The sequence below is a fragment of the Nelusetta ayraudi genome, unplaced genomic scaffold (genome assembly GCF_046127955.1).
Source record: "Nelusetta ayraudi isolate G7.1 ecotype Tasmania unplaced genomic scaffold, CSIRO-AGI_Nayr_v1 ptg000135l, whole genome shotgun sequence".
Lineage (NCBI taxonomy): Eukaryota > Metazoa > Chordata > Actinopteri > Tetraodontiformes > Monacanthidae > Nelusetta > Nelusetta ayraudi.
The window spans coordinates 1,161,010-1,180,881 of record NW_027466185.1 but is presented as its reverse complement, the minus strand read 5'-3'; the positions used below and the strand labels follow the sequence as shown (position 1 = coordinate 1,180,881).

At 44.2% G+C, this 19,872-nt stretch overlaps 1 protein-coding gene across 1 annotated transcript in view; it reads left to right on the top strand.

Annotated features, from left to right (window-relative positions):
- syn3 (synapsin III) overlaps window positions 1-19,479 on the top strand; it is a 117,192-nt gene extending 97,713 nt beyond the window's left edge. The window contains exons 8-14 of the mRNA XM_076012088.1: window positions 2,361-2,503; window positions 3,962-4,036; window positions 4,491-4,593; window positions 17,732-17,863; window positions 18,534-18,552; window positions 18,634-18,790; window positions 18,885-19,479. Of these exons, the coding sequence (XP_075868203.1) occupies window positions 2,361-2,503; window positions 3,962-4,036; window positions 4,491-4,593; window positions 17,732-17,863; window positions 18,534-18,552; window positions 18,634-18,790; window positions 18,885-19,008 (753 nt within the window). The 3' untranslated portion in view covers window positions 19,009-19,479. The remainder of the gene's footprint in view (window positions 1-2,360; window positions 2,504-3,961; window positions 4,037-4,490; window positions 4,594-17,731; window positions 17,864-18,533; window positions 18,553-18,633; window positions 18,791-18,884) is intronic.
- The last annotated feature ends 393 nt before the right edge of the window (window positions 19,480-19,872 follow it).

The window sequence follows — 19,872 nt, the reverse complement described above, 5'->3', positions numbered from 1 at the left end:
TGGTTCGTTAAGGGGAGAAGAGCAGATGTTGTTCAGGAATGATACACTTTTTCTGTGAAAGAATATGTTGATGCAATATCATGAGTTAAGCACTTACTAAATCAGATCAGATCCAGACCACCCAAACTTGAATCAGGACAGACTAAGAGTAAGAAAGTATGACAACAAGGACATTGCAAGCACATTACGTGCCTATTACAACCTATTAATTGCATTTTAGTAGACTAATGAAGTCATCAAAAACTGTGTGTATACTGTGGAAGAACACATAATGCAGATTACATTACAAAATCTAACATAAAACCTGACTATTCAGAGGAAAAACACTTTGTTTACCTGTAGTATCAAATTTGATACATTTACCTCAATTTACCTGATATAATTAACTTAAGAAATATGCATGCTCTCAATACAGGCAGTGTTTATTTGATTGAATCATCTACTATTACCACCACAGTCCACTCTACTCATGTTGATAAGATGGAGGCCTCAGAAGTTCACACAGCAAATTTACACAATTGGTTTCATAGGGTTAAATTTGATCGGTAGCAATTTATTGGTGGCAGGTTGTTCCAGACAAGGGTATGAGAGTTGCAATCGAAACAGGAAACAGATGGAGACTTAAAGGGCACATTTTGCCGGGAGCTGACCGCTCAGATTTCCAGGGACTCCAGGGAATTTCCGCATCACTGGTGTCCCGTCGAATCGAGTAAGGCGAGCGCCGTGCTTGAACTTCATCACATTGTTTGCCTTCTTTACATCGGCTTCAAAATGGGGAAAGATGCTCGCGCACCTGCCCTCAGCTCATCTGGGATTTCATGAATTGGTGTCAGGCGGCTTTTCATGTGGGCTCCAGCGAGGCCTTTTCATTTTATTAGCCGTCACAGAAGAAAAGGTTGTTTATTTGACCACAATAGCCATCAAAGTTCCCCTGCCAGTCTTGTAAACATTTATACATACTCTTTATTGTTTCACCACTATTCCAGGTCTCTTTTTGCCTTACCCAACGCAACCCTCCCAACCGCTGCCTCACTGCTCTTGCACACCCTGTGCTTGAGGGCTGCCTCACTTTTAAAAGCTTCTCAAAATTTCTTTGTTCCACCCAAAATATTTAGTGTACTTACACCCCCCAGACGTGGGATTACAGTCGATACGAGGACCACACAAAGTGTTTTTTATTAAGTCGCGGACGAGATTTAGCCTTTCGTGCCATCTGAATAAAACTTTTTGGTTTTCATCTTGTTAACTAGAGGAAGCTCTCTGCTTTTCAGTCATTCACCCTACAAATGCAGAGTGACTTATTCAGTCCGTATTTTAGTGTTTTTGAGCATGTAATGCATTTAAACAGACAACGTTTTTCAATGGAACAGCTATACAATCACAGTTAAAGACAATTCTTCCTTTACGTAATCGAAGCGAGTCAAACGGAAAGTGTGAAGCATAAAGTAAATTGGCTGACGTACCTCGACACAACACAGAGAAAACATTACCTCAGCAATTAACTTACGTTTCTTTCTGAGTCACGTTTTTTATTTATTTATTTATTTTGGCACAAAACACAAAACAATTCTGTAACACTTTGCGCAATAACCACCTTTTGTTTGAAAGTAAACATCAGAGGGAAAAAAGAGAAAAAAAAACAGTCATTGTGATGATGAGTTGTTTGCCCTGAAGGAACAAGCGGAACCTCCCTGGATCTTCCATCTGGTTTGTGTTTGAACATTCCACCTCTCCACCACAGAGACACTGATGATTGAGATGAAGATCTGTACCGAATTGCGTTGCGTCTTGGCGAGTGCCTCGGACAGTTTACCTGCTATTACAACCAAGTGATTAATAGGGACCCAAACACATCATAAGTCTGTGTATTCGCATCATCAAACATGTCTGGGAACAATCAACTACAGCAAAGAAGAAAAACTTTAATTAAATTAGATTAAATCAGATTAAAGGGAAACGTTCTTTTAAGCTTTTGTTCCCTGGACTGAAATTCTCCGATGTGGGAAGAGGAGCTGGATCTTTTTTTATTTGTTTTACAAACTCACACTTCATTGCCACCTAATTATCACAAAAAAAAAAAAAACTTGTGGTGAAAATGAGGCACGGGCATTTTATGTAAGGGTCGTGGTGCGTCATTTCCACTCAGCCTGCGTCCACAGTCTACACGGCGTAATCGCTCAATGCAGCGAGGTGACGTCGTACCCAGTCGCCTCTGGCAGTGTTTACACCCAGGGACCTGTCATTATCCCATCATTACACGGGTGTGAAATTCCTGCGGGATTGGCCTTTGACGGCACACTTCTTTCTTTCTTTTTTCATTTATTAGCAGCTCTGTTAACAAGCTGGTTTCCCTCCTGCAGATCAAAGTGGAGAACCAGCAGGATTTCCAGGACATCATCAGCGTGGTGGCTCTGGCCGGGACCTACGCCACCACCGAGCCCTACATTCAGTCCAAGTATGACATCCGCATCCAGAAGATCGGCAACAACTACAAGGCCTACATGTAAGACGTTCCGTATGCGGCGCATCCATAAAGGCGCGAAATTACAGTGTGCGGCCCCTAGAATTTTATTTTTGCTGGACCAGCGTTTGTGAATTCTGGTTGAAATGGGATCCAAACCATTGTGAACAATGCAAAGTAGATGGTTCCTGAGCTACGAATCCACAGGAAGACTGTACGCTCTGGTTGTCTGACTGGAAGTTGCACCATCACAATGTACGGAGTACTGAATTGAACTGAATTTTATTTATAGCAGGACAGTGTGCAGTGACTGATTATTCACATGAATTAAAAAGCAACAGGAGCAGCATGTCGTCTTTCCACAAATAGGCACAAATGTAACAAATAAAAGATAAATATTCAAATAAAAATAAGAAGCTTGTAAGGTTTGTACATCCAGAAGAAACAGTAACAGCTTGAATTCCTTGTTGCCATCAGTTACTCAGAAAAATAACAAGGATTTTTTTCCCCCTTTTCTTACTTCTGGCAGACTCTTCGCTCCAATGTGTACACTTTCAGAAAGTCAAGGTCCCACTCCTTCTCTCAGCCACACACACCCATTTGGAAGTGCCTCATTCTATAAACCCATCCAAGCATATAGAGGCAAAGAGTCAGAGTAAAAAAACAAAAAAAAAAACAATCAAGCCCAGGAGCTGAGCCCTCATCTTATCTATCTTATATTATCTAAAAAAAAATACAAAAACATGGTGATTGTCATTGCCCATTTAGTCAGGATTGTGATTCCCGCAAGCTTTTTTCTAATCGACTGCTCAAGTCCGACCCACGTGTGACTAAGGGTGAATTCCAATTCCTCCCTTAACCCTCAATCTCAACCCTCAATCTCAATGCGCGCTCCCGCGAAGTGCAAGTGCTGTCCCGATTCTCAGAACGTCAAGTTGAGGGAGGAGTTTCAGGGCTGTATCGCCCTCAATATTGAGATTCTCCGGCACCCTTGGGAGTAAGGGCTACCCAGAAGGCATTGCGTATTTTCGCCAAGACATCTATGAAAAAAAGCGAGCTACAAATGGAAGTATTTTCTTAGTTAATAAAGATATAAATATTACAAAACCATTTTATTGTCTTAGTTTAAGACTTTTTTTATGGATTATTGACATCGTTGTTGCGATAACATTTATTTTTTTTACTTTACGATCGTTGTGTAGCGACGGAGGACTTCTTCTTCTTCGTCGTCTTCTTGACTGACTGGACGTAGCTTTGCCGTAAGGCTGCCCCCCACAGTCTGAAGACGTAACTGCACTTAAGGGGTGTACCATTTCTAAGTCACAAGATACCCTTACACTTATTTTTGAGGGCCAAGCTTGAGGGTTAAGGGCGAGGGGTGAGATTGAGGAGTTAAGGGAGGAATTGGAATTGGCCCTAAGTCTTGGAACGGCATTTCCTTCATTCTGGAGTTTGACTCATTCGTTTGTCGCTGTGTCTTTTTTTTCCTTCTGTTTCCAGGAGAACGTCCATCTCTGGGAACTGGAAGGCTAACACAGGCTCGGCCATGCTGGAGCAGATCGCAATGACTGACAGGTGAGGTGACTGTATGGTCCCCGTTCAACCTGAATTGAATTCAGATTTGTTTTTTGTTTTGTTTTTTGGATTGAGCCTGTACATTTCCTGCAACCCCTTATTCGAGGAAAACACACAACCAAATCCCGCCATGTCTGTGGTGTTCCTATTTTAAATGTTAAAACCTTTCATTTGTATTGATGCTTTCATTTTGTTCTTTTATTTTTGTACATTTTTTTAGATATGGTTTCATAAAGTGCGTATATTTTATCATATTCTCAAACAAATTATTTAGATATTATTATATATATATTTACGATTATATATTTGTATTTGTATTTTTTTTCTATTTGTGAAAAAACCAATAAACAAAAATAAACCAAAAAAAAAAAAAGAATTGTGTTAAATAGTAAGCCTTGATCCTTGATGCCAAAGTTTGTTATCATTTTGTGTGTGTGTGCGTTGGGCGTTCTAGATATCAACAGTGGGTGGACTCCTGTGCGGAGATGTTTGGCGGACTCGACATCTGTGCCGTGAAAGCGGTCCATGGAAAGGACGGCAACGACTACATCATCGAGGTTGGTGTGAGTGCCGATCAGATACCGTATCGTTGTTTGAACGTGTCAAAGATTGCTCATGAAGGGCAAAGTGATGACTAATGGCCATAATCCTTATCCTTACTGGAACACGGTGCCGGTAGCTTTAGTTCCTTTCCCATTGCAGGTCTTTCTTTTTTTTCTTTTTTTCAATTTCTCTATAAGTCGGAAGGGGCGTCTCCAGGCTTGTAAGCGTTGGACTTCAGATTTTCAGGAGAATGATTAATCCGTAGACCAAACACAGGCGGGATAATGGAACAATCTGGCGGCAGCGTTTGACTCACTTCTGGAACCAACACAGCCTGTTTATTTTTGGCCCACTGGTGAAGTTTGCCATCTCCCCTTAGCCACTTTGCAGTTTGTCCACAGATGAAAAGTGTGTTTGTTCGTGTGGCCCAACACAACCCCATCCCCTCGCACGTTTTCCCTCCAAAATAACGTCTTGCTTATTTTGGAAGAAGTGTGCTAAGGGAGGCTGTCGGACTAGTTTCCGATGAAGTGGCATGATTTGATACATAAGATGAAACGCATCACTTTCAGAAAATCGATCGTTCACAGTGATGGCACCAACTGAAACGCAAATGAAGCTGTGAATTGCAATTCATTTTATCAGCTGTACCTGTAGATCTGCCAGGAGGCAGCCGGATGCACCATCTTCCCCCGCCCCTGGTGGGCCCTGTGCAGTCCGGCGCCCCCGGGGTGCTAAACCAGCTGGGACTATGGGGACCCTGCCATCCTGTGGTGTGGTCCCCCTTTCACCAATCCTGGGGCCAGGCCACTGCCTGGTCGGTCCCCCTGTGCTTCTCGGGGGCGGCTGGACGACAACGGCCTTGAAACATGGAGATATGAGGGTGGTAGGCTGGGGCCCACAGGGTGGGATGAGGTTCTTTTTTAAACTTATTTATATATTTATTTATGTATGCACAGTATTTTCCCCCACAGGGCACAAGGCGAACTGGGGGGACTTCCGCTTGAGGGGTCAGCTCTACCCGCATCGGGATAGGGGATACAGCTGTGGCCTTGGGGCTGGAGTGGCGCTGTCCCCTGGCGTCGGTGGTGGTGGTGGTGGTGGGGGTCTCTGGGAGCCCGGGCCTGTCTCTGGTACCAGTCCTCCCGGTGGGTGAAGGGGCTGGGTTCTGGTCCTTGGCCTGGTTCTGGTACTCGCTCACCCTTAGGGTCCCCATCTGGGGGCCGGGTTCTGCTGCCTGTCCACCCCGGTTGGTGTTCCCCCTTCCTGAAGTGTCTACCTCTCTGCCGTTGTGCCCTGGCGCTTTGCGGAGCGGGTGTACTCTGGCCAGGGGGCTTACTGCTCTGGACCTCTTCCCGACCAGCTTTGCAGGGGGTGCGCCGTGCTCCCCACCTGGCTGTTGCCTGGCATGGTGCTGGGCTTCCAGTGGCACACTCAAACACACCCATAGGTGTAGAATATGGGGTGGGTGGGTGGGTTGCAACCCATCCAATAATTCAAACCAGCCAAAACAACCCTCCAAATGTCTTATCTTAATGATTGATAATGATTGTTAAATATTATAAAACACGACAATGAGGTAGATAGATTCTCCCCACCCAGATTTGGTTTTGCCCAGCTCGGACCAGTGCATCTCTCCCCTTGTGTAAATAAACATCAGATAGCCGGACGGCTAAACGGTGTGGTGGCGAAACGATTAGTGATTTCTTTCTGACAGGAAAGAAAAGAAAGACAGGGAATGTGAGTTGGTAATAATTTTGCACAGGAGGTTAATAACATTTTATGTCTATATAACCTGTTGATATTAAGCCATTGTGATTCAACATCCAGCAAACTTTTGCTACTTAAACTTTAATGTAGTGTAGCCAAGCGTTCTGGGTTCACATATACTGGGTTTGTGTATAAAACATTAAACGGGACAGTAGACGAGGTCCAACAGCACTCTGCTTCTCTTTTTATTCCTCCCGACCCGGCCAGACAGACAACACATGTCGCACACGGTAAAACTCCACTCTCTTCCGCCCTATGGCAACTCTGAGGGACACACCTCCTTTTTCTCACATAAACACAGAACAGTCTGTTACAGTAGTTAAGTTACATTACTGTTAACGTTAATAGCTATTATTTTTTGGCAAAAATATGGCTTCCCAAAACAGGGACAAACGTATCTTAACACCTAAATTGTTACAATTGTTGCAAAACAACATTATTTTTCTATTCACCCATGTAACTTGAAAATACACCTCCAACGTCTAGAAAGGAGTTTGTCTGTGTCGTTTTTCACTTGGTCTGGACTTTTCCATTATTATCATTTTTCTATATGACCTTATTCATGTCAATTGCTTTCATATTAGAGAGAAGATGTTGAGCTGGTCAGAGAAAATGGGGCAGGAGTTGCAGGTAGGTGCTATATGAAGAGTTAGATTATTTTGTTTGGTTGACAATGAGAAGGGTTTCACATGATCAGAAGTGATTACTTTTGAATTAAAAAAAAAAACAATTAGACGAACATGATTTTGATATTGGCTTCCCATCAGCACCTTATTCATGTCTGCTTTCATACTATAGAGATGAAGTTGAGCTGGTCAGAGTGGGTGAGTTAGAGAAAGCCAGCACTTCAGAGTTGCAGGTATATGCGATACATGAAGGGTTAGGTGATATATTCAAAACCCATAATTAGCTGCTTCAGAGGTTATTGTCAGTGACTGATTAAATTCATTAATTAATCAACAACAAATTTTCATGAATTAAGGGTGATATATAAAATGTAAATAAACCATTACCAAATCTCAGTATCAATTATAAAATATTTTTTCTCTGTTCTTTTAATAATATCCTAGTTACTTTTTGCATGTTGCGCATCTAGATAAGAGTGTGTAAGTCATGTATTTGAATACATGCATACATACTTTGATTTGTGAATATTTTCAGTGATCAGTCTTTGTAGTATTCAGCACTAATCTGTACCTGGATTGGATCATAAGCTTTGTGATACATTATAAATTTCTGTAAACTAAGAAATACAAAGGAAACACATGTAAATCATGTGGTATGTTGCCTGTTTTTTGATGAGAACATAAAGCTTTTGTTACAATAGAATAATATAATTTTAAAGTTAACTTTATTTATTCAGTTATTGCTGATAAGACCTCCTGCACTCACACAAGGCACACAACTTGAATACAAAAATGGTGTGTGGCTTATTCAGGTCGAGACTCTGGTCAGGTTGCTCCTTGTACCAGTCTCATCCTCTGAAGCAGAGAGTACCTTTAGTGCTCTTAGAAGGTTGAAGACTTGACTACATTCAACTATGACGCAAAAAAGGCAGAACCTTTTTCTGTGTGAAATGCAATAAGAATGGTTTGCCACGGAATTGTCGCTTACTTCTCCGTCCTAAGCTGACTGCACGGCAAAGTTAGCAACTGGCTAGGGAACAGTCGCGCAATATGGTGCTAATTGTGGCTATTTATACTGTACCTGCAGCAAGGTGTTAAAACAGAGTGAGTTCACAGTAGAAGGTTCCTCATCAGGCTTGTCTTCTCCACTTAATTAAAAAACACAAGGCTGAAAGAAGGCAAGTGCAGGGCTGTTGTTGCTTCATCTGCGTTGGATGTTGGCCCAGCGTTTGCTAATGCAAGTGTTAACAACATATTAATGCCACTTTAGTTTTTTGCAGTCACTGATCAAGGTTTACTCTCAGCCGTCACGGCTTAGAGAAAAGCAGAGTTTTGTTCTCCCTCTCTCTCTTTCTCTCTCTCTCCAGACTATTGTGTTAGGATCAGACAGGAAATTCATGGCCAAAGTGAAAGTAGGCAGTCGACCTCTGCACAAGGATGAAACGTTTTAGAGGTATTCCCCCCTCCACCCTCCTCACCCCCTATCCCCGAGGATTACATCCAGAGAACTGAGGACTAATACGCTCATAATTATTAGTCTTATTTTTAGAACAGCTCCGCGGCATCTTGAAAATTGGAGGAGGCACGTTCACTTGCCCATATTTAGGTTGATCGTGCCTGCGGCTGTCCGCCTGTGCACACGGGGTGAGGTCAGTGAAGAGAAAATAGCAACTTTTACAAAAGCCTCAGCTATCTCAGGAAATACCTACCCACTCCCCTGAGATGAGCTTATTGAGCTGGACTTTTGGGACATAGGCAAGTGGTGACACAGTGGAGTTGCCGGCACTCCCTGACCAGCTTCCTCCTCGTCCTCCTACTCTTTCTCCTCTTTCTTATTGAGCTCTCCGACCTGTCAGCGTGATGGAATTTAATTAGCCGCGAGAGGAAGGAGCCGTCGGGCCCCATCACCGTGGGAATCTCCAGGAGGCTCTGTCCAGACAAAGACGAAGAAGCCTGCGGTTGTTTCTGAGCGGTGAGGATGGACGATGGGCTTTGCTGTCAACTGAAGCACAGAGAGACAAGGATGAAGATCCAACGCTTGTCAGCTGTCCAAGGTGTCAAAGGAGATCGCAGCTGGCCGTGTTCTCAATGCTGCCTCTAGTGGATGACGCTGCAAAAAAATAAAATAAAATAAAATAAAAAATACACTCCACTACCACCCCGACCCGCCCCACCCCCACTGCAACTTGCAAAAACTCTGTGCAATAAGGCCCCAACCTGGGTATCAATGTATCAGCCCTTCTTTCTGTAAGCCACACTGATGCCAGTGATGTCACAGTTAGTCCATTGTTTTCCTTAATCAATGTTACCAATAAAAACACACTGAATAAAACACCTATGTGCTCCGGCAGCGAGCGCCGATGACTCCCAAAAGTCAGCAGGGTGGATCCCGGCTCTGCTTTCTACCCTCCGCCCCCCTCAGCTAGATCAGTATTTGAAAAAAAAAAAGAAAGAAAAACAGGATAGGCCATGGATGGGCAAACTTTTTGCCTGGTGGGCCACAATGGGTTGTAAATTTTGACAGAGGGGTTGGAGCAGGAGCAGATAGATGGATGGAGTGTTTTGGTGACCCACCTCATAGGAGAAAAATATATATCATGGGATCTTTAGAAAACATGTCCTTTAATGTCAATTGAAAATAAACAAAAGCATTACAACAAAAAAAAGGTGTCTTTGAAGCCCCACAGTACTTAGCTGAAAAAAAAAAGGAAACACAGCTATTTTACTGCTTACCTCCTTATACTGTTAATATAATTTCTTCAAGTCGTCAGGCCAGATTGAAAAGCTTAACGGGCCACATATGGCCCCTGGGTCATAGTTTGCCTAGTTTGAACAAAAACATTGGACCAAAGTGCTCGTGGAAGTCACGGTTTGCATCTGTGAGATTTTTTTTTTGTTTGTTTTTGGAATTGGATAAGCATGCTGAAATTGGAGAAGGGAAAGAAGTTCCAAACAGAAACACTGATAATAATTCCCAGGGCGGAGGGTTTGTGGAGTGGCAGGTTCCCCGAATTCGTCACGTGCAGGAATGTATGAAATGGACAGTTGAGATTTGAGATTTTGCTTAGACGTGTTTCCACATGAGACTTTTTTGTTTTGGTTTGTTGTTTTGTTTTGTTTTTTCCCTGATGGGAAGGGTTTCGCAAGCCCTTTCCTTCAGGGTGGGCACTGCTCCACTGGTTTGCTTCAGAAGCTAAATACCCCTTACAAGAGGGATGGGTGTGAGACAAATCTAATGCTATATCAAAGAGAGTGCTGTCCTGGGAGTCTTGGTGCCATTGCTTCAACTTTGCCACCAGGATCAGGACCAGGACTTGATTTAACAGCGGATCATGGACCATTGTGGACTCCCAAACATAAACAAACACATTCTACTCTATAATGGACTGCGGCTCTACCAACCCACCACTCAACATCTGGGCCTATCTAGATTTTAGAATGGTTTGATGTATATGACACAAAAACATCTACTTATATACATATTTGAATTATTTATTCTTATATATCTACATCTATATTGTGAGAGCTTGTTGTTAACCCTGCAACTCACTCTGGCCTGTCTGGCTACTTCTATCACTATCGCTCTCTTTTTCGCTCCACATTTTTTTGTATTTCCTTCTCACCCCAACTGGTCATAGCCAGATGACGGCCCTCTGGAGTCTGGATCTGCTCAAGTTTTCTTCCCCCAGGGGAGTTTTTCCTGGCCACTGTCGCACTTTGCTTGCTCTAGGGGCCCAGTTGGTTCTCCTCCTCTGATTGTACAAAGCGCTTTGAGACGTCTTTTGATGTGATTGTACAAATAAAAGTTGATTGATTGAGTTGAAAGCCAAAGAAGACGGGCAGGATGTTTTTGTCGAACGAGCCCAGGAATTGTACTGTACCTTTTAAATTGCTCTTTAGTCAGCTAATTACCTCAGCTGCACCCCTGCCACTGCCTTTCAGCTACTCAGTCTCTCCTCTTCCTGCGTTGAAGATCAGCAGATGTGCAAATATATAATTCATTTCATCACAGTGGCGTATTATATAGCGTGATTAGCCCTGTGTTCACTTCCTGCCGAAAGTGAGACTTTGTTTTTTATGTAGATGAGGTTGATTGATTAATTTAATCGATCAAACTCACGAAGAAATGGATATCAACAGGACATCGAATATGTATACAGTATATAGGCTCTGCATTCAATTCTTACGTCTGTGGCCAGTAGGAAGGGCATGTAATGCAGTTCCTACCTCCACCACTAGAGAGGATAGGGGCATATGAAAAGTAATTGAATCCAATTTGATCAGGGCACCACTTGCCTTTTTGGTCAGTGACATCGGCAAGAAACGTGAGAATCAGTCTCACTACCGTTTCACCTTAATGCTGAGTTTTTGGCGATATGCAGGGATTTGAACCACACTTTAATAAGCCAGTCAAACAAAAAGATCAGACTCAATGTACAGTTATTTGTGCATCAGTAGATGGCTTACATTGAGCAGTATGACATGAATGTGATCATGAAGGCAATAATCAACGAACTGGGGGGTAGATCCACAAAGCGATAGCGCGGCTTTTGCGCCAGAAAATCGGTGTAAACAGCGCCAAAAACGGTGATTCCGATCCACAGAGGGGATGCAAACGTGAAAATCGGTGCAAAATGCGCTGAGGCGCAGGTAGCGGCAGGATTGTGCCAGACTCATTTGAATGTATTTAAATGAGTCATTACGTGCAAAATGACACCCACTTCTATGCAAATATGCCTCATTCAAACAGCGGCAGATCCAGAAAGAGTTTGCGCGCGTGTCCGCACGCAGTTTGACAGACGGAAAGACAGCTTCTGTCTGTCAAAGTGTTTCTGGCTTCTGAGTGAAACTTTCCTCTTCTGAGTGTTCGGGAGTGGGGTTGGTACCTCTACATCTACAATAGATGGTATCTCACCGCAGATTTTAGGGTGGTATTGGGAGGAAATACATCGTAGTTGGGGGTGGTAATGCTTTTCCTCTTTTCTGACCTCTAAATACTGTTACAATATTGGATATGTCAAACGATGCCAAAGCGTCAAATAATGAGGTTCATGCATTTGGATGTGAGCCCTGCAAGTTGTTGTGCATGGACTTCCCTACATGACCATGCTCAGGTATGCTCTAGGCCTGGCCCCGCCCTCCCCCGCCCTGCCTCGGAAGTTACATCGCTGTGCGCTGCTTCAAGGAAATGTTTTTTTTCGAGTTTGAGGGAAAGTCAGTTTTGTTTAGCTTTCCGAAAGAAGCAAGCACCAGGCAAAAGTGGATGGAGTTGCTTTTTCCTGGCCAGCAAAATAAAAAAAACACTGTTCTGTTATGTTAACATGGCCCCGTACAAAGCTGGATTACCCGGTAAACTGCTGCTGAAGGATGAAGCCTTCCCGGCGGTACTTGGTTGTGTTGAGAGTCAGATGAGCAAGCTGTAAGTAAAAGCTTACCAGTGTCCTAACTGTTTTTATTTTGTGTAAGTAATCAGACCAACAGTGTGACCAATCACAGCGGAGTGGGCTCGGCGGGAGGCATACACGGAGGAGGCCGGGGGTGGAGTGAAGTTGTGATTATTGTGGTAATGGCCAAGCATGCAACATTGATATGAGGAAAACTTCCCTTTGGGGTCAGCCTTTGTCCACCTGAGGTATCAAAGTCTTCAGGCTTCCTTCAGGAGGGAATCCTAGATTAGTCAATTTTAAAGCTAGAGGAGTGATTCAAAGTCCATTGTTAGTATGTTTTTGATGGTTGTCACAGTTATTTGACTTTCTGGTGTCTCTGTGGAAGGGAAAATAGAGTTTTAACATTGTCTGATGTTAAGTTGCTTGGTAGGATCCGGTGATGAGGATTAGTCCTGTGGAATGTCCTGCTTAAAAGATAAACACCATAAAACTTACTCTGGTTCCAGTTTCTGCTTGGAGTCAAGCCGTTGGAAGTTTTCTGAGGCTTGACTTCCAATTGCGATTTGTGGGTGAGATTACGTCACCCAGAGTGTTTTTTTTTTTTTTACGGCTTTTAGATATTAAGTGAGATCGTAGTGTCGAAAGAGAGAGAGTACAACAGTCATTCATGCCTCACCCCCAGAGCAAGAGTCCTGCAGAAAGAACATTAGGTCCAGATGTGGCACTACATTTAAGTGGGGCCAAAAAAGGCACCTGGCTGGGGCATAATCGCTAACCTGGGCTCCTTAATTTGAAGAAGTGCAGACTGTCCAAAAAGCATGACTGGCCGTAAGGCATGAATGATTCATACTGTGTTATGGACAGATTCACTGACAAGATAGAGACACATTAGTGTTGTATTGCTCACGTTACAGGGTCAACCAACCCGCCACTCATTTTTTTCATCCTAAAACTCAAAGGTCAGCCCCCAACATTGCGTAGGGACGTTTTTGCATCGCACCCATCATCATTTTCCAGCGTCTCTGATCGCTTTTGCAGTGCAACCTCGTCTGCAGATGCTATGCTCGGGTCCTGCATAAGAGAAAATAGGCCCTTCTTACAGCCGTGGTTGTGCTTCGGCTGTCTTGCTTCGCCGTCTGAAAGACCTTCGAAATTGTTGAAAGGCTCACGCCATGGGCTGCTTTGATTGCGGCGCTCGCTGTTTGAGAGGGGTTCAGCCAACAGTAGTTGACCTTCTGTGGTCTGTGTTTTGTGTTGAAAAATGCCTCTCTGTCAAACACTTCAAAATGATCTTGTCTCAATGCTGAGTGGGTTTGATATGAAATAGAAACAAAAAACCTAAACATAAAGCTCAAAAACTGTGCTAACAAACCTCAACTGTTCCTTCTTCTTCTTCTTCTTCTTCTTCTTCTTCTTCTTCTTCCTTCTACGGGGGCACTTAAAGCGTGTAGCTGCAAAGTGGTGTCTTGTCAGGTGACGGAGAAGACCACGCCGCCGCGGCTCCCCGTGAGCAAATGGAAACAGTGACAACACGGCTGAGATTTTTGAAGGCTGCCGGGTTGGAAATGCGGCCGGTTGCCATGTTCCCCCCCCCTCATCTCCTTCGCACATGGACGCCACACACAGCCCCAGGAGCGACCGCAAGTAGGCGCCTAAAAGAGGGTCAGCGCAGCCGCTTTATCACTGCCCCTGTTTGTTTTGGTCTCTGGGAGGATGAGGAGGAGGAGAGAATGGCTGTGGCTGGGCCGTGCACGTGACTCGGCACGTGAGCCGTGGTGGGAAAGTTGTTTATTTGTTGTTCCCGTTTTTTTCCCTTACTGTGGCGCTTGCGGTCCATGCTGTTCCACATCCCACCACCGGCACAATTCTTGTAAACAGGAGGATGAGGGGGGGTCACATTCTATTTACTGCTGCTCGCTGAAATTTTTATTGCTTCAACGCCCCCGTTGAGCCATGAGGGGGCGGCACCGAGAGGAGTCGCAGTCAATCTTAAAAGTTGTCCATTTCGCTGGTAAAAAAAAAAAAAAAACGGGAGAACCCGCTGGTGTGTAATTACGGTAAAAGTTCTTTGGATGCCGCAACATATTCAAGATGCATCACATGAGAAACCATGCATGCAATTCCTTCTTAGCACAGTCACCCACAACCCACATGCTACCCTACTGCACATGCACTGTTCCTGTCAGGGTCAAAACTGGATGTTCCAGGGAAGGACAGGAATTCTCTTTTGTTATATGTCTTTTTTTTTTTTTACTCTGGCTATCAATGACTGAAAACAATTATTTGTATTTGTATTAGCGCTGCCCACTCATCGCAAGAACGTTGAGGGTTTGATTCCGGCCCTCTGCCTTTTCTGTGTGGAGTTTGCATGTTCTCCCTGTGTCGACATAGGGAGTGGCAGAGCTAGACTTTTATTCTTGGGGTGGCCAGGGTTGGCCAAGGCTATTTCAGAGGGTCCACAGACTATGACAATGAATTTGTTTCTCGACCAATGAATTGCAATCTGATGGCCAGATCCACAAAGCGATTGCCCGGCTTTTGGGCCAGAAAATCGGTGTAAATAGCGCCAAAAACGGTGATTCCGATCCACAGAGGGGACGCAAACGTGAAAATCGGTGCAAAATGTGCTGAGGCGCAGGTAGTGGCAGGATTGTGCCAGACTCATTTGAATGTATTTAAATGAGTCATTACGCTCAAAATGACACCCACTTCTATGCAAATATGCCTCATTCAAACAGCGGCAGATCCAGAAAGAGTTTGCGCTCGTGGCCGCACGCAGTTTGACAGACGGAAAGACCGCTGGCCAAAACCAGGCGCAGCTTCTGTCTGTCAAAGTGTTTCTGGCTTCTGAGTGAAACTTTCCTCTCTGAAAAGCCTGAAATATATATATAGCTCCCCAAATCTTATGTATAGATAGGCATAGACTACAGTATATATGCCAATATTTTACATAGGCTATGGAAAACACAAATGGTACTCAGGTGTTGGTGATTGCCTTGCTTATATAATGACTAACGCGTCTTGCGTCTTGACTTTCTTTCCATTGTGGCAGCAGTCTTGGTAAGACGGAGGAGGCATCGTAATGCAGGCACGCACAGAGCGCATTTATCCTAGCAGAGTTTCGCTGTTTGACCTCCGAGAACGGGAAATTTTAAAGAGATACCGGTTGCCAGACTGCAACACTGAATTGGGGCACCTGTTTCAGGTGCCCCATTTGTGGGCGTGTTTGCGCCTGCATGTCATTAGCGCAAAAAGCTTTGTGGATACCCGTATCTGTGGCACAGATTGCAGCCGCAATCTCGCCACAAAATGTGCTTCATTTCACCGCTGCGCGCCCTAAATGTTGCAATGTACATACAAAGCAACCATCAGATGAGATTTGTGTGTATAATTTGAAGTTTATTAACAATGTTTACAACTCAATGTACACACAAGCACAACGTCAACAATTTTTCAATAATCACACAATTACCCACTCACAGATACTCACACACACACACACACACACTGAATTGTGTCAGACACGACTGAACTGGACCCTCCTCTTTGCTTCTTGAAATATCTGGAATAGAAATAAAAATGGCCATGAAAACAGAGTTAAGGGACTCAGAAGAGTATTAGATGATAACTGCAGCTAACTATTTAGTTTCAGGTAAGTAGACCTACAACTCAGTCCTCTTGGACGATCAAAAGCACTGCTGGACACAGCTGGCTCCAGATCTGGCTCTTCTGGCACATCAACATTCTCGTCAGAATCAGAGGCCTCTGTGTACTCTTTCAATGAAACTACATTGTATAAAAATATTAGTGTCATCAAAATACAAATTCACCCAAAACCAAAAAACAACAACTCACACTATCAGGAACCAACACTTCAAAATATCTAAAACTTAACTTAAAATGACTAGAAATGAGCATGTGATATTGACTGCTTCTGTCTATGCTCTGAACTGGTGATGATTGGCTGTGTTGTGCCTCACATTCTCTCTCCTGACTAGTCCCAGGATTGGAGCTGCCAGGACTAATGATGCCAGAGCTGAGTTCTGTCTGTTCGCCTTATCTTTACCTAACTTGCTTCTCTTTCGGGTCCTTTCATTCTCAACGGACCCGATGAAAAAATAGGCCAGTCTTGTTACTCCTAGAATCATTTACAATTGCATAATGTTATCAAAAGCTCAGCTCCTGAAGTTTTGTAGTGATGTCAGTTTTTAGGCTTTGAAACAAACATATCAGTATACCAACAGTTTAGAGGCATAACAAAGGGCAGAACGTTAAGGACATCCCCCCACCCCCTTCACGTTATATTTCATTTAAGCCAACAGAGCATGAAACAGCTAGCTGGCTGGTTTAATTCCTCTGAGATCATTGTAGAAACATGTAAATATAAGCAGCAACCTGAATTAAATGTAGACGTGAATGTGGAGTGGCTGTTGGAAGCTGACACTGGTTATCTTCAGACGGCATGAGATGTAACTTTTCCATGTGCCCGTGTTTGTGTGTGCCAGCGAGCGAGAGAGACTGGCTGCTTATTGAAACACTGCATGCGCTGGTTTTTGTTTTGACTGCCATGAGATGTAACTTAATGTTAACGTTAGCTTGATAGCCGTGGCTTCTAGCAAAACAATCTCCTATCTGATCACGAAAGTGATTTCAAACAGTGACTCATTCGGACACCACCGTAAAACTTATTTTAGGTTAATGAGGTTGTAGACTGCATAGATACTGGCTCTGGGTCAAATCATCCTCTTCTTCTGTGGCGATTCTTCTTCTTCTCCTAATAAATGTGCATTACAACGCTTTGTGATACATAGCACCAACTAAAGTACAGGAGGGACTTAGCAGTCAATAGACATCACTTATTTCAAAATGCAACTGGCTCCCATCGGCAAGATGTGCAGTGCCGGGGCACCTGGGGGTCCAATCAGATTTCAGGGGTGTCCAGTGCTACCCCGGCCTCCCCTCTGGCTCGCCTCTGTGCGTAGGTTCTCTCCGGGTTCCAAAATGTCCGTAGGTATGTATGTAAGTGCAAATGGTTGTTTCCCTGTGTGGCCCTGCAATGAACTGGTGACTTGTCCAGGGTGTCATCCTGCCTTCACCTTATGACAGCTGGGAGAGGCTATACACCCGTGACCCTAAGCTCAAGAAGAAGCGGGTTTGAAAATGGATGGATGGATGTTTGTGTCTGTCTGATGCACACACACACACACAGAGACTCAGACTGAGCCAAGTCCAAGTCCTCTTGCCAGGGCCTCCCCACACAGGTGTTGCTGTGCTGTCATCTGGTGGCCAGTGAGCGAAGTTGCAGCAACTGGAGGAGGATTGATGATCATGTTCATCAGCTGACCTGCCGTGTTTTGTCGTCCCCGCAGGTGATGGACAGCTCCATGCCGCTGATCGGCGAGCACGTGGAAGAAGACAAGCAGCTGATCACGGAGCTGGTGCTCCTCAAGATGGGGCAGGTGCTGCTGGGAGTTTCCAGCCCCCAGCCGTCAGCTGTCAAGGTACCGGCTGAAAAGAAGCTGCTGCAACAGTAGTTGTGGCTTTTTTCTTTTCTTTTTTTCTTTTTTAAAACGTGTTTGTGTGTGTACACAACTTGTTTTGTTGTTGTGATTTCTGTTTTGATATTTCTTGTATGTGTATTTAACAAGCAGGAACTCAATCCAAAATGGCCAAATAGCAGTGTGTGGGTGACGACTTGAAAGGCCACTTTTATTTTTCTGAAATAAAAACCCAGAAAAAAAAGTCTTAAAGAAACACTTGACTTTACATGAAAGAAAAAACTCACGAGACCTGAGAGAGGCATGTTTTTCAGCAAATGGCTTAAAAGACATGAAAATTGTTACTAAAAATAGAAATTTTGATTTGGGCCCTTTGATTTGAAATCTTGTTTTTATTATTTCAATTTTGATTGAAATTCATTTTCTGGTGTTAATGATGACAGTTGGAATGATTCTATGCGACGGCATTGAGTGAGAACTTCCTGCTTTCTCTTGTTTATATATTTCTTTTCCTTTTTTTGTTTTGTTATTTTTGCATATGAATGGTTCTGCCATGTTTCTTTTTGTTTGTTTTAATTACGGCTGTGTCTTCGGCATCCAAAGTGAAAGTGACCTAAATAACAGCACAAATGCATCACTCACTGATGACTTATTGCTGCTTTTTCTCTTCCAGACCAACCAGCCCAGAAGAGGTAAGACAACCTTGTTTCCTGAAAATGTTCCTGTTGTTTTTGACGACAACTCCTTCGCTGACCTCCTCCCTTCTTCCGCAGGGGGACACCGCTCCACCTCCGCCTCTCCGTCCCAGTCGGCCCAGGGTTCCCCTCAGCGAGCCCGCTCGGCCTCCACGTCTCCCAGCCAGGCCTTCCAGCCCGGGCCCATCCCGGCATCCTCCGGGCCCGGAGCGTCCAAACAGTCACCGCAGCTCAAGTAAGAGAAAAATAAATGTAAAAAAAAAAAAAAGGAAAAAATAAAAAGAGATGCCAAGAGTCCTCATAACCTGCACTCTCTGTCCTCTGCACAGCAAGTCGCAGTCGCTGACCAACACCTTGTCGGAGACGCTGCGGGGCAATGCCACCGACGACGAAGCCAAAGCCGAGACCATCCGCAGCCTGCGGCAGTCCTTTGCCAGCCTCTTCTCCGACTAGATGGCCCCGCAGCCCCAGCTCCCGCCCCCAGCTCTGCCCACACTATCTGGCTGCGTGGGCTTTGAAAAGAGAGAAAACAAATTCCCAGTCGGGTTCTTCTGTCCTGGAGTCTCCGTCCTTCCTTCCTCCTGCGAGTTTCGACTTCCTGCTCCGTCCTTCCTTCCTCCTACTTTTTTTTCCGCACTGTTACCGAAGTTTAACTCCCGTTCAAGACTGACTGCCATCCTCGGGGCTCGGCGATTTGTTTATCACCAGAAAGGCCGGCGTGTGGAAGTGGAAGTTGCAAGAGTGAAAGAAAGGGGGCCAGAAAGAAAAGAAGCAACCGAATCCAGTTCAGATTAACTCTTGACTGTCACTGTCCAGTCTGTTCACCCACAAAGAGTAAGGGTGAATTCCAATTCCTCCCTTAACCCTCAATCTCAACCCTCAATCTCAAAAATGCACGCTCCCGCGAGGTGCAAGTGCTGTCCCAATTCCAAGAACGTCAAGTTAAGGGAGGAGTTTAAGGGCTGTATCGCCCTCAATATTGAGATTCTCCGGCACCCTTGGGAGTCAGGGCTACCCAGAAGGCATTGTGTATTTTCGCCAAGACATCTTCGAAAAAGATCGCTACAAATGGAAGTATTTTCTCAGTTAATAAAGATATAAATATTACGAAACTATTTTATTGTCTTAGTTTAAGAATTTTTTATGGATTATTGACATTGTTGTTGCGTAACATTTTTTTTTTTTACTTTACGATGTTTGTCAGCCGGACCGGTGGTCCCGGCTTCACGTTACTTGTGTACATTGTTGTGTAGCGACGGAGGACTTCTTCCTTTTTCGCCGTCTTTTTCTTCTTTTCCTTCTTCTTCGTCGTCGTCG